Genomic DNA, 12,473 nt, shown 5'->3' on the forward strand with positions numbered 1-12,473 from the left:
AGCAACCTCAAACTCTTGGGCTTAAGCGATTCTCTTGCCTCAGCCTCCCAAATAGCTGGGACTACAGGCACCCACCACAACACCCAGCTATTTTTTTGTTGCAGTTGTCATTGTTTAGCTGGCCTGTGCCAGTTCGAACCCACCACCCTCAGTGTATGTGGCTGGCGCCGTAACCACTGTGCTATGGGCGCTGAGCCGTAATTTGGTTTTTTAAATTATAAGCCTGCTTTTTTTCTTTCTGGGCTCAAGTGATCCTCCTGCCTCACCCTCCTAAATAGCTGGGACTACAGGTACCTGCCACTATATCCAGCTAGTTTTCTCTGTTTTTTGGTTTTGAAACAGGGTCTCACTTTGTTGCTCTTGGTAGAGTGCTGTGGCATCATAGCTCACAGCAGCCTCAAACCCTTGGGCTTAAGCAGTCCTCTTGCCTTAACCTCCCGAGGAGCTTGGACTATAGGTACCTGCTACAACACCCTGCTATTTTTTTGAGATGGGGTCTCAGTCTTGCTCACGCTGATCTCAAACCTGTGAGCTCAGGGCAATCTACCTGCCTTGGCCTCCCAAGTACTGGGATAGTTTTCTCTATTTTTAGTAGAGATGGGATCTCCCTCTTACTCAAGCTGGTCTTGAACTCCTGAGCTCAAGCAATCCACCTGCCTTCCTCACAGCTGGGATTATAGGAGTGAGCCACCCACCAGGCCTATTTTGGGGGTTTAAGGACCAGACTGGGCAATTTTTAAGACTAGTTTTATAAGATGGAGAACTGGCGAGTATCAGGCAGAGTCTATGACATCATAATTTTGATTTTGTAGACACCAGGAAGTGTAATACTTGGAACCTTGGTGAATGAGCAGTTAGTCTTAAAAAGGGATTGTATAACATTTTCAGCTGGATGATTTTTTAAGAAATGAAAGAAAGAAGGGGTTGTGTTTGGTTCAGTTCTAGTATACTCTCGCATTCCCACATTGTAGTAATTCTGCAGCCTGAAATGGAGGATAGACCCACCATACAGGGCCATCTGTTCAGTTGTGTAGGTATGTTAGATGTATCATGGTCAGTGTTTCAGAGTTTTTCCCAACTTCTATAAATTTCATGTTTTCTTGTTTTTTTGTTGGGAGATAATTTGTTGGATCATTTGATGGAACATACGTAGTAACATTGACTATACATATGGCTATATAGCAGCATTTTATTATTTTATTGTATGGTAAAAAATTATATATTGTGCAATATGTAATGACTCGGTAGCATTTTATTACTCTGGAGGCCACACTTTTGAATAAACAAATATTCAGGGAAGGATTATGATCAAAGTTTCTAGTGTACTAAATCAGGAGGCAACAGAGGCCATATTAAATCCAAAGAACTGATCTTATACCTAATCCAAAGAGCCATCATAATCAGATATTTGGAGTTATTTGGTAAATTTACTAATGTTATCACTTCTTTGTTTGGGAGGTATTTAATATTAGTGATATTAAGGACTCCATAGAGGCTGGGTACAGTGGCTCACACCTGTAATCCTAGCACTGTGGGAGGCCGAGGCCGTGGATTGCCTGAGCTCAGGAGTTCAAGATCAGCCTGAGCAAGAGTGAGACCCATCTCTACTAAAAGTAGAAAAACTAGCCAAGTGTTGCAGAGGGTACCTATAGTCCCAGCTACTCTGGAGTCTAAGGCAAGAGGATCTCCTGAGCCCAAGACTTTGAAGTTGCTCACTTCGGCAGCACATATATGAGAATTGGAACCATATAGAGACGACTAGCCTGGCCCCTGCACAGTGATAACATGCATATTCATGAATCATTCCATAGTTTATTTGCCTTTTCTAATGTCCAAGGCTCTTGTAAGTGAAGTGACTTACCCCACTGGCTTCTGGCCAAGAAACCCATCCTCAACTCCTCCTCTTTAACAAAAGAAAAGAAAAAAAGATCTAGCCCAGGATCTTTCTTACATTGCATTTATCTTCTCAATCCATGACAATTCCTCATGTATTTCATTTTGTCTTGGTTTTCATGACTTTACCACTGTGTAGGTTATGAGTCACTTATTTTATAAAATGTCCCTAAATTGTCGTTAGTACATTATTATCTCATGAGATGGATATTAGGCATTCTTTTTTTTTTGAGACAGAGTCTCAAGCTGTCACACTGGGTAGAGTGCTGTGTCATCACTGCTCACAGCAACCTCAAACTCTTGGGCTTAAGCGATTCTCTCACCTCAGCCTCCCAAGTAGCTGGGACTACAGGCACCTGCCACAATGCCTGGCTATTTTTTGTTGCAGTTTGGCTGGAGCTGGGTTTGGACCTGCTACCCTTGGTATATGGGGCTGGCACCCTAACCACTGAGCCACAGGTGCCACCCTGTTTTATAATTATTAATTAAAATTTTGTAAGGTAGAGGTGTATCTTCTTCATTTATATATTCTTCTAGCTATTTATTAATATGGACTTATATATGTTTACTTTAGGGGTTATAATCCAGTATTATCATTTACTTTCTTACTCAAATTATCTCAGCTGTGGGCATTAGATGGAGTTAGCTTTTATGTCTTTTTGATATATAGCTATCATTTTTTGAGGGTTTTCAAGCTTAAGGCTCATGTTGTATTTTCCTTGCTTTAGCCTGGCAGTCAACCAACTTTCCAAAAGGCCATAGTTCTTTTGATTGGAGAATAAATTTTATAAAGCAAGATCTGGGTATAGATGGGATTATTGGTACTAGAGTAAGGTGACCAGATTTTAACATTGGTTAAGCGGGACGCCATTGACTGGGTGGGGTGGGGCTGGGGGGGATGTTTCTTAATTAAAAATTTGGTCTATATGGAGCAACAAAAATTTTCATGGAATGCAAAAATAGTATTTTAATATATATATATTTAATTTCAACATAAGTACAATTTACAAATATAATATACTAAAAAAAAAATTATGTATAGGGCGGGGCCTGTGGCTCAAAGAAGTAGGGCACCGGCGACCTTGCCCAGGAGGGGAGTAGAGAGTTTACATTAGTTTACATTAGCCTTTTCATTCCCAAATGGAGTTACATTAACCTTTTCAGCAGCTGAAAACCATATATTCCCTTCCCGTTGCCGCCCCCCTCCCTACCTTCCCTAGCTTGTTGTGCATTCTTTCCAAAAATCGGGACTTTTTAAAAATGCTGTAGGACTTGGGACAGGTTGTTAAAAATTGGAACTGTCCCACCAAAAGCGGGACATCTGGTCACCTTATACTAGAGTGTCATTGCTTAGATCCTAATACATTTTTATACTTTGGGGGGGGGGGTGTTTGGGGTTTTTTATACTTTTTGGTTTGGGATTTTTTTTTTTGAGACAAAGTCTCTCCCTGTCACCTGGGCTAGCATGCAGTGGGATCATCATAGCTCACCACACCCTCAAACTTGTCAGCTCAAGTGATCCTCCTTCCTCACTCTCTGAAATAGCTGGGACTACAGGCATGCACTGCTACACCCAGATAATTTTTCTTGCTATGTTGCTCAGGCTGGTTTTTAACTCCTGGCCTCAAGTAATCCTTCTTCCTCAGCCTCTCAAACTATTGGGATTACAGGTGTGAGGTCTGCACCCAGCTCATATTTCATAGTCAGATATTAGAATTCTGTAAGCTGTTTACTTATTGAGTATCACTTCTTATTTCTTTCATAGACATTTCATGTTGGCCAGGTGCAGTGGCTCATACCTGTAATCCTAGCACTCTAGGAGCCTGAGACAAGTAGATTGCTTGAGTTCATGAATTTGAGACCAACCTGAGTAAGAGGGAGACCCCCATTTCTACTAAAAATAGAAAAACTAGCCAGGCATTGTGGCAGGCACCAGTAGTCCTTGCTTCTTGGAGGCTGAGGCAAGAGGATCTTTTGAGCTCAAAAGTTTGAGGTTGCTGTGAGCTGTGAAGCCACAGCATTCTACTCAGGGTGACAGAGTGAGATTCTGTCTCAAAAAAAAAAAAAAAAAGAGCGAGAGAAAGTTTCATGTTATCTGGTATAGAGATACATTTTGAAAACTTTTCTTCTGTTTCAGATTTGGATTTACAGTGTGAGATAATCAGCTACATAGAAATGCCTACTTGTGAAACACATGTATCCTCTATAAGACATCAGAGAATATGTAACAGAGAGGAATTCTATGAATGTGAGAAATGTCAGAAGAAATTTAGTAGTGGCTATCAACTTATTCTACATCACAGGTTTCATATTATTGAGAGACCCTATGAATGCAAAGAATGTGGGAAGAACTTTCGTAGTGGCTATCAACTTACTCTGCATCAAAGATTTCATACTGGTGAGAAACCCTATGAATGTACAGAATGCGGGAAGAACTTTAAAAGTGGTTATCAACTCACTGTACATCAGAGATTTCATACTGGTGAGAAGACCTATGAATGTAGGGAATGTGGGAAGGCCTTTATTTATGCTTCTCACATTGTCCAACATGAGAGAATTCACACTGGTGGGAAGCCTTATGAATGTCAGGAATGTGGGAAGGCCTTTAGTCAAGGTGGGCACCTTAGAATCCATCAGAGAATTCACACTGGTGAAAAACCCTATAAATGTAAGGAATGTGGGAAGGCTTTTAGTAGGCACTCAAATCTTGTTGAACATGGGCAAATTCATACTGATGAGAAGCCTTATGTATGTGAAAAATGTGGAAAGGCCTTTAGAAGAGGTCATCAACTTATTGTACATCAGAGTGTTCATACAGGCAAAAAACCGTATGAATGTGAAGAGTGTGGGAAGGGCTATACCACTGCCTCATACCTTCTTCTACATCAGAGAATTCATAAAGGTGGGAAACCATATGAATGCAAGGAATGTAAAAAAACCTTTACTTTATATAGAAATCTTAGTCGACATCAGAATATTCATACTGGTGAGAAACTTTTTGAATGTAAGCAATGTGGGAAGGCATATACTACTGGCTCCAAACTTTTTCAACATCAGAAAACTCATACTGGGGAGAAACCCTATGCGTGTAAGGAATGTGGGAAGACCTTTAGTTTATATGGATACCTTAATCAACATCAGAAAATTCATACTGGTGTGAAACAATTTGAATGTAAGGAGTGTAAAAAAACTTTTACTTTGTATAGAAATCTTACTCGACATCAGAGTATTCATACTGGCAAAAAACTTTTTGAATGTCCAGAATGTGGGAAAGCCTATAGTACTGGCTCAAACCTTATTCAACATCAGAAGACACATACTGGTGAGAAACCCTATGAATGTAAGGAATGTGGAAAGACCTTTAGCTTGCATGGATACCTTAATCAGCATCAAAAAATTCATACTGGTGTGAAACCCTATGAATGTAAGGTATGTAGAAAAACCTTTACTTTCTATAGAAATCTTACTCTACATCAGAGTATTCATACTGATGAGAAACCTTTTAAATGCAGGGAATGTGGGAAGACCTTCAGACGTAGTTCCCACCTTAATGCACATCAGAGTATTCATGCTGATAAAAAACCCTATGAATGTAAAGAATGTGGAAAGGCGTTTAAAATGTATGGATACCTTACCCAACATCAGAAAATTCATACTGGTGGAAAACCTTACGAATGTAAGGAATGTGGGAAGGCCTTTAGTCGTGCTTCAAACCTTATTCAGCATGAAAGAATTCATACAGGTGAGAAACCCTATGTGTGTAAGCAGTGTGGGAAAACCTACAGATACAGTTCAGCCCTTAAAGCACACCAGGGAATTCATACTGGTATAAACATCTAAGAACATAAGGAATATGGCCCAAACTTTTTCTTTTTTTTGTAGAGACAGAGTCTAACTTATTGCTCATGGTAGAGTGCCATGGCATCTCACAGTTCACAGCAACCTCCAACTCCTGGGCTTAGGTGATTCTCTTGTCTCAGCCTCCTGAGTAGCTGGGACTACAGGCACCTGCCACAATGCCTATTTTTTTGTTACAGTTTGGCCAGGGCCGGGTTTGAACCCTCCACACTCGGTATATGGAGCCAGTACCCTACTCACTGAGCCACAGGTGCCGCCCCAGCCCAAACTTTTTCAATATGAGACAATTCACATTGGTGAGAAATGGTTGAATATCTTTAGCAAATGAAAGAATTCATAATTCAGTTCTTGCCACACTAGAAAGCATTCAATGTCAGTTCTGTTTTAATGGACTGTCTGTATTCAATGCCAAATTAAGAAAAACATGGGAATCTGAATTTCTTCATGCCTGCAACATTCATAGAATGGAAATTTTTACTAAATTTATTAATTAAATGGATGACCAAAAGCCTTCCATTCTAGATATAAATGGATGTGTTAGAAATTAACCCAAATCTTATTATCTTGTCACAACAATAAATATCTCTCATAGGCTTTGTAGGTCAAATTCATGAACAGCTTGGCTGAATACTTTTGGATTGGGCCTTTTCATGAGATTTAAGTCTTCTGAAAGTGTGATTGGGTTTAAAGGGTCTGTTCTCCCGGCAGCTCAGCCACACTGGCTGCTGGCTTAGAGACTGAGAGTGCCAGGAGAAAGCTGTCCTCATCCACAGTGAACTTGATTCAGATGATGAAACTCTAGGCTGGGAATAGTTGATGCTATAAATGGATGAGATTTTGAGGGCTTCTTAAGCATATTTTCCTTGTAGGAATACAAACAGTTTGCACTCTAAGTGCCAATGGTAGTGTTTTTTTTAAATGTGTCCACAAATTCTTTGAAATTCCACCCTTCAAAGTTGAGGTCTTTGAACTTAGCCACTTGCTTCCAATGAATAGAATATTCAGGATACCTTTCTCCTGCAGCTCTCACTCAACTGGTCATTTAGTCTCACTCAGATTCATCTTTTTTCTACTTTAGACATCCTCAGGAGGATGCCGAAAGGAATTTCACTAAATGGAGATTCTCCTAAGTGTCACATTAGATCTCTCTGAGATTTTTTTTTTCCTGAGACATAGTCTCACCCTATCACCTGACCTATGGTTCATGGCTTCAGCTATCTCACAGCAAACTCAAATTCCTGGGCTCAAGCAATCCTCCTGCCTCAGCCTCCCTAGTAGGTGGGAATACAGGTGTATATCACCACGCCTGGCTGTTTTTTCTGTGTTTGGGAGACACAGGGTCTTGCTCTTGCTCAGGCTGGTCTGGAACTTCTGAGCTCAAGGGATCTTCCCACCTTGGCCTCCCAGAGTGCTAAGATTACAGATGTGAGCCACCATGCCCGGCTAAACTACCTTTTTAAAATCATTTAGGGAGTCAAAATTACAGATGATAGCTACCTAAAATCACTACCAATCCTACAAAAAAATTACTACCTTTTCGAACTAAGTAATACATATTATGCATTGTCAGCCAAAGTCTCTAATGTTAAGTGTTTTCATTCACTGTTATCTGCTCATCCATATCCATTGTGTCCACACAAGGAGGGAACGATTTACTATTAAATACTAGCATCATTTCCCTTATACACTTGTAAGTTTTGATAATTAAATATGGCATGCATGATGCAGAATGGTTTCACTATAGTCAGATTACTACTACACTTGATACTTGAAAAATGGTTCTTGTTCTTAGACAAGCCATTTAAGCACTTTTAGAACAACAAGAAAGCACATGATTAGCTTCTCAAAAGACTGGAGTGTGCTGAGGTATAGAAAGTTTGTTTGTCTTTCCATAACCCAATGTATCCAAAAATTACCTTGCAACTTCCATTCCTATTACTTACTAACATTGTATTTTTTTGTTTTGGGGGGGGTTTGTTTTTTCTTTGTTTGTTTTTGTTTTTGAGACATAGTCTCACTCTGTCAGCCTGGGTGTCCTGCCTCAGCCTCCTGAGTAGCTGGGACTACAGGCACAGGCCACAACACCTGGCTAATTTTTCTATTTTTGGTAGAGACGGAGGTCTCACTTTTGCTCAGGCGGGTCTTGAACTCTTGAGCTTAGGCGATCCACCCGCATTGGCCTATCAGAGTACAGATGTGAGCTACCACTCCTGGGCTTACCTACTAACATTTGTGATGTGAAGCCATATGCTACAATGCTGCCAAAACTTAAAAAAGTGACCCTCAAGCTGGAATTTCTGCTCTCTGTCATGTGATTAAATCCTGGCGAGATAGCAGTCCGCTCACATGATCATATGCAATTAGCTGCCTTTTTTTACATATCATACTGTTACTTTTCTACACAGTAAAAAATGTACTAGGTGTGGTGGCTCACACCTGTAATCCTAGCACTCTGGGAGGCTGAGGTGGGTGGATTGTTTGAGCTCACCAGTTAAAGACCAGCCTAAGCAAGAGCAAGACCCCATCTCTAAAAAAATAGCTGGGCATTGTGGCAGGTGCTTGTAGTCCCAGCTACTGGGGCGGGTATGGCAAGTGAATCGCTTGAGCCCAGGAGTTTGAGGTTGCTGTGAGCTATGATGTCACAAAGTGAGACTCTGTCTCAAAACAAACAAAAAGTTCCAGGTGAAGCTGTGTGAATATTCCTAAATGAAAACTCTCATACTGATCAGTATTTAGGTATTGACAATTTTCTAAACTCTACCTTGACTATTTTGAGTTTCAGATGGTATCTGTAACAACAATCTATAATTGCATAGTCATAGCTCATATATACTTGGATATTTACTCCACTTTTCTGTTGTAATTTATAATCTGGTCAGCTGGAAATAAAAGTATCCTAGAAATCCACTTGTCCACTTAAAAAAAAATAGTTAACTAACCCATTAAGTACCTTTTGTACATATTTATTGACTAATCATGTTATTTACTATGACTTTCCTATTTGTTTCTTTTGCCCTTTTTCTCCTCACTGATTTGTAGAACACACACACATACCATAGATCTTGATTCTTTTGTTGTTTCACATGAAAAGTTAATTATTTTTTTTTGAGAATCTCACTTTGTTACCCTGGGTAGAGTCTCATGGCACCATAGCTTGCAGCAACCTCAAATTCTTGGGGTGGAGCAATCCTGCCTCAGCCTCCTGAGTAGATGGGACTATAGGAACCCACCACGACACCTGGCCAGTTTTTCTATTTTTAGTAGAGACAGAGTCTCTCACTCTTGTTCAGCCTGGTCTCAAACTCCTGAGCTCAGGTGATCTACCAGCCTTCCAGAGTGCTAGGATTACAAGTGTGAGCCACTGTGCCTGGTCTGGATAGTTACTTTTTTTTTTTTTTTTTTTGAGACAGAATGTCACTTTGTTGCCCTTGGTAGAGTACAGTGCTGTCACAGCTCACAGAATCTCCAACACCTGGGTTTAAGAAATTGTCTTGCCTCAGCCTCCCAAGTAGCTGGGACTACAGGTGCCCACCATAACGCCCAGCTATTTTTCTATTACAGTAGTCATTGTTGCTTAGCTGGCCTGGGCTGGGATTGAACCCACCAGCCTCAGTGTTATGTAGCTGGCGCTGTAACCACTGAGCTACAAGTGCTGAGCAATGGGATAGTTACTTTTTAAAGTACCTTCATGATTTCTCTTGTACTGATTGTATACCCCCATCCATATGATCCTATTATATTTGGATGTTGCCATTTTCAGTCCAGCCATAAACTAGTAATTTTTAAAAATTTTATCTCATAATTTTATTTGATTTTTTCTCTTTTTTAAGTTTATTTTTTATTATTAAATTTTCATTAAATCATAACTTTGTACATTGATAAATTTATGGGGTTTAGGGTACTGCTTTGATATACAATGTGAAATGCTTACATTGAACTAAGTAACATATCCATCACAATTATATTCATTTCTTAATAGTTTTGAAATGTACCATTGTATCATGCACATTAGATGAGGTCCTCCCATAAACTGGTAATTTATTTATGTTTTTAATAGACTGGAGTATTTCCAACTATGTGGTAATATCATCTGTGAATAGAAATGAAATTTTCTTTTCAAATAATTATTTCTTCACTTTTATTATATAAATATTATTATGTTGAGAGTTGGGATAATAGCATCTCAGCATTTTATCCAATTTATAGAAATCAGTATAACATTTTACCATTAAGCTAATATTTTCTTTGCTGTATGCAAGTATATTCTCTAATTAGATATATCTTACTCTTTTCAAATGGCAAATCTTTAGTTCATATATTGTCCTTTGATATGTTAATATTAGGCTTGGCACCCTTAGCCCGGTTGGTAGGGTGTTGGCCACATACACCAGGGTTGGCAGGTTCAAATCCAGTCCAGGCCAGCTAAAAACAATGACAACTACAACAAAAAGATAGCCGGGGCATTGTGGTGGGCACCTGTAATCCCAGCTTCTTGGGACGCTGAGGCAAGAGAATTGCTTAAGCCCAAGAGTTTGAGGTTTCTGTGAGCTGTGACACCACAGCACTCTATCCAGGGTGACATAGTGAGACTCTGTCTCAAAAAAAAATAAAAGGCAGGTGGTGCCTGTGGCTCAGTGAGTAGGGTGCTGGCCCCATATACAGAGGATGGTGGGTTCGGACCCAGCCCCAGCCAAACTGCAATAAAAAATAGCTGGGCACTGTGGCAGGCACCTGTAGTTCCAGCTACTTGGGAGACTGAGGCAAGACAATCACCTAAGCCTAAGAGCTGGAGGTTGCTGTGAGCTGTGACACCATAGCACTCTACCATGTATGTTAATGTTATAATTTATGCTGATTTCTTATTTTAAATCATTTCTAGAATATTATATGCTCTGTCATGGTATATTATTGTTTTGATAAGCTGTTCAACTTTATTGGGAATATTTTGCTCAGGATTTTTGTGCACATATTCAAAACTGATATTTATATTGACATATATTGATATGCAGAATTATAGCTTGGTGCCTGTGGCTCAGTGGTTGGGGTGCTGGTCACATACACCAGGGCTGGCAGGTTTGAGCCTGGCGCAGGCCTGCTAAACAATAATGACAACTGCAACCAAAAAATAGCTGGCCATTGTGGCGAGTGCCTGTGGTCCCGGCTACTTGGGAGGCTGAGGCAGGAGAATCACTTAAGCCCAAGAGTTTGAGGTTGCGGTGAGCTGTGACCCCACAGCACTCTACCGAGGGTGACATAATGAGACTCTGTCTCAAAAAAAAAAAGAACATAACAGTCTTAATTTTTTGTTATTGATATTTGGTCATTAAAAGTTAGATAAACCTTAGCTTTAAACTCATATGGTCCTATTTTTTATTTATTTTGTTTTCCTTCTTATGGTTTTACTATTAGATTGTTAACCACTTTTCCAAATTCACCTGACACTCTGTGTTTGCATTTCTACTTTGTTTGCACCCAACATATTAAAGTCAGTACAGGACCCACACACAATTCCTTTGAGCACCACACATCTTGGTAGTACCTCTCTGTTACAAATAAAAGCATCCCTACATGACCCCCTCAGTCAAAATCAAATATCATGTATTCTTCGCAGCTCAAGCCTTTTCTACAAGAATATAAAATGCTTTTGGCAGCTTAGACATGTTGGGATACTTAGCAGCAGCTTTAATGATAGCCTGATAGATTGTTTAATGTGTGAAGATGGGTTCTGATATAGGGTGAGAAATATCCAGGGATACTTTTACTCTGTTGACCCATGCTTAAAGTTATGACTTGTCAAATAATTAGCCTTTCACTAAACATTAAGCAATTAACATTTCTCTAGATCTGTACTGTCAGAGATATACTAGCCACCAGCTGCATGTGGCAATTTTAAATTATTTATAATTTAAATTTGGCCACTGTGGAACTCTTTCCTTTCTCACTCCCTGGACACCAGGGCAGCTGGTCTTGACTGGGGGCCATCCTGCACCTAAGGTAGGAAGATGGTGGCCACAAAGAAGATAAAAAAGTTGCTAGAATCTATTCATTTGAGGTTCAAACTCATTATGAAAAGTGGAAAATATGTGCTGGGGTTTAAACAGGCCCTGAAGGTGATAGGGCAAGACAAAATTATTTTGGCCATCCTTGCCAACAACTGACCAGCTTTGAAGAAGTCTGAAGTAGAGCACTATGCCATGTTAGCCCAAACCAATGTTCATCACAACAGTGGCAATAAAACTGAATTGGGCACAGCATGTGGAAAACACTACAGAGTGTGCACACTGGCCATCATCGATCCGGGTGATGCTGATATCGTTAGAAGCATGCCAGAACAGACGGGAAATGTAAATCATGCACGTTTTTTTCTTTAGTAAAACTTGCCAGAGCTTGTTTTAAAAAAAATTAAATAATGATAATTTAAATTCAGTACAATGTAAAATCGAGAGCTCAGAAGTTTGAGGTTACAGTGAGCTATAATGATGCAAGACCATCTCTTTCTCTTAAAAAAAAAAAAAAAAGGCTGGGAATGGTGGCGCACACTTGTAATCCTAGTACTCTGGGAGGCCCAGGTGGGAGGATTGCCTGAACTCAGGAGTTTGAGACCAACCTGAGCACGAGTGACACACCAACTCTACTAAAAACAGAAAAACTATGGCTCGGCGCCTGTGGCTCAAGTGGCTAAGGCGCCAGCCACATACACCTAAGGTGGCGGGTTCGAATCC

The 12,473-nt window shown here is 40.0% G+C and overlaps 1 protein-coding gene and 1 non-coding gene across 2 annotated transcripts in view; both read left to right on the forward strand.

Annotated features, from left to right (window-relative positions):
- Positions 1-12,473, forward strand: part of LOC100945283 (zinc finger protein 607) — a 49,397-nt gene that overhangs the window by 11,018 nt on the left and 25,906 nt on the right. The window contains exon 5 of the mRNA XM_023516899.1: positions 4,031-5,719. Coding sequence (XP_023372667.1) covers positions 4,031-5,719 — 1,689 coding nt within the window. The remainder of the gene's footprint in view (positions 1-4,030; positions 5,720-12,473) is intronic.
- Positions 1,709-1,815, forward strand: LOC111727337. Its single transcript, XR_002774915.1, has one exon. It is a non-coding gene; the product is annotated as a U6 spliceosomal RNA (small nuclear RNA).

Source organism: Otolemur garnettii, unplaced genomic scaffold (assembly GCF_000181295.1).
Source record: "Otolemur garnettii isolate 467f Iridium unplaced genomic scaffold, OtoGar3 scaffold00100, whole genome shotgun sequence".
NCBI lineage: Eukaryota > Metazoa > Chordata > Mammalia > Primates > Galagidae > Otolemur > Otolemur garnettii.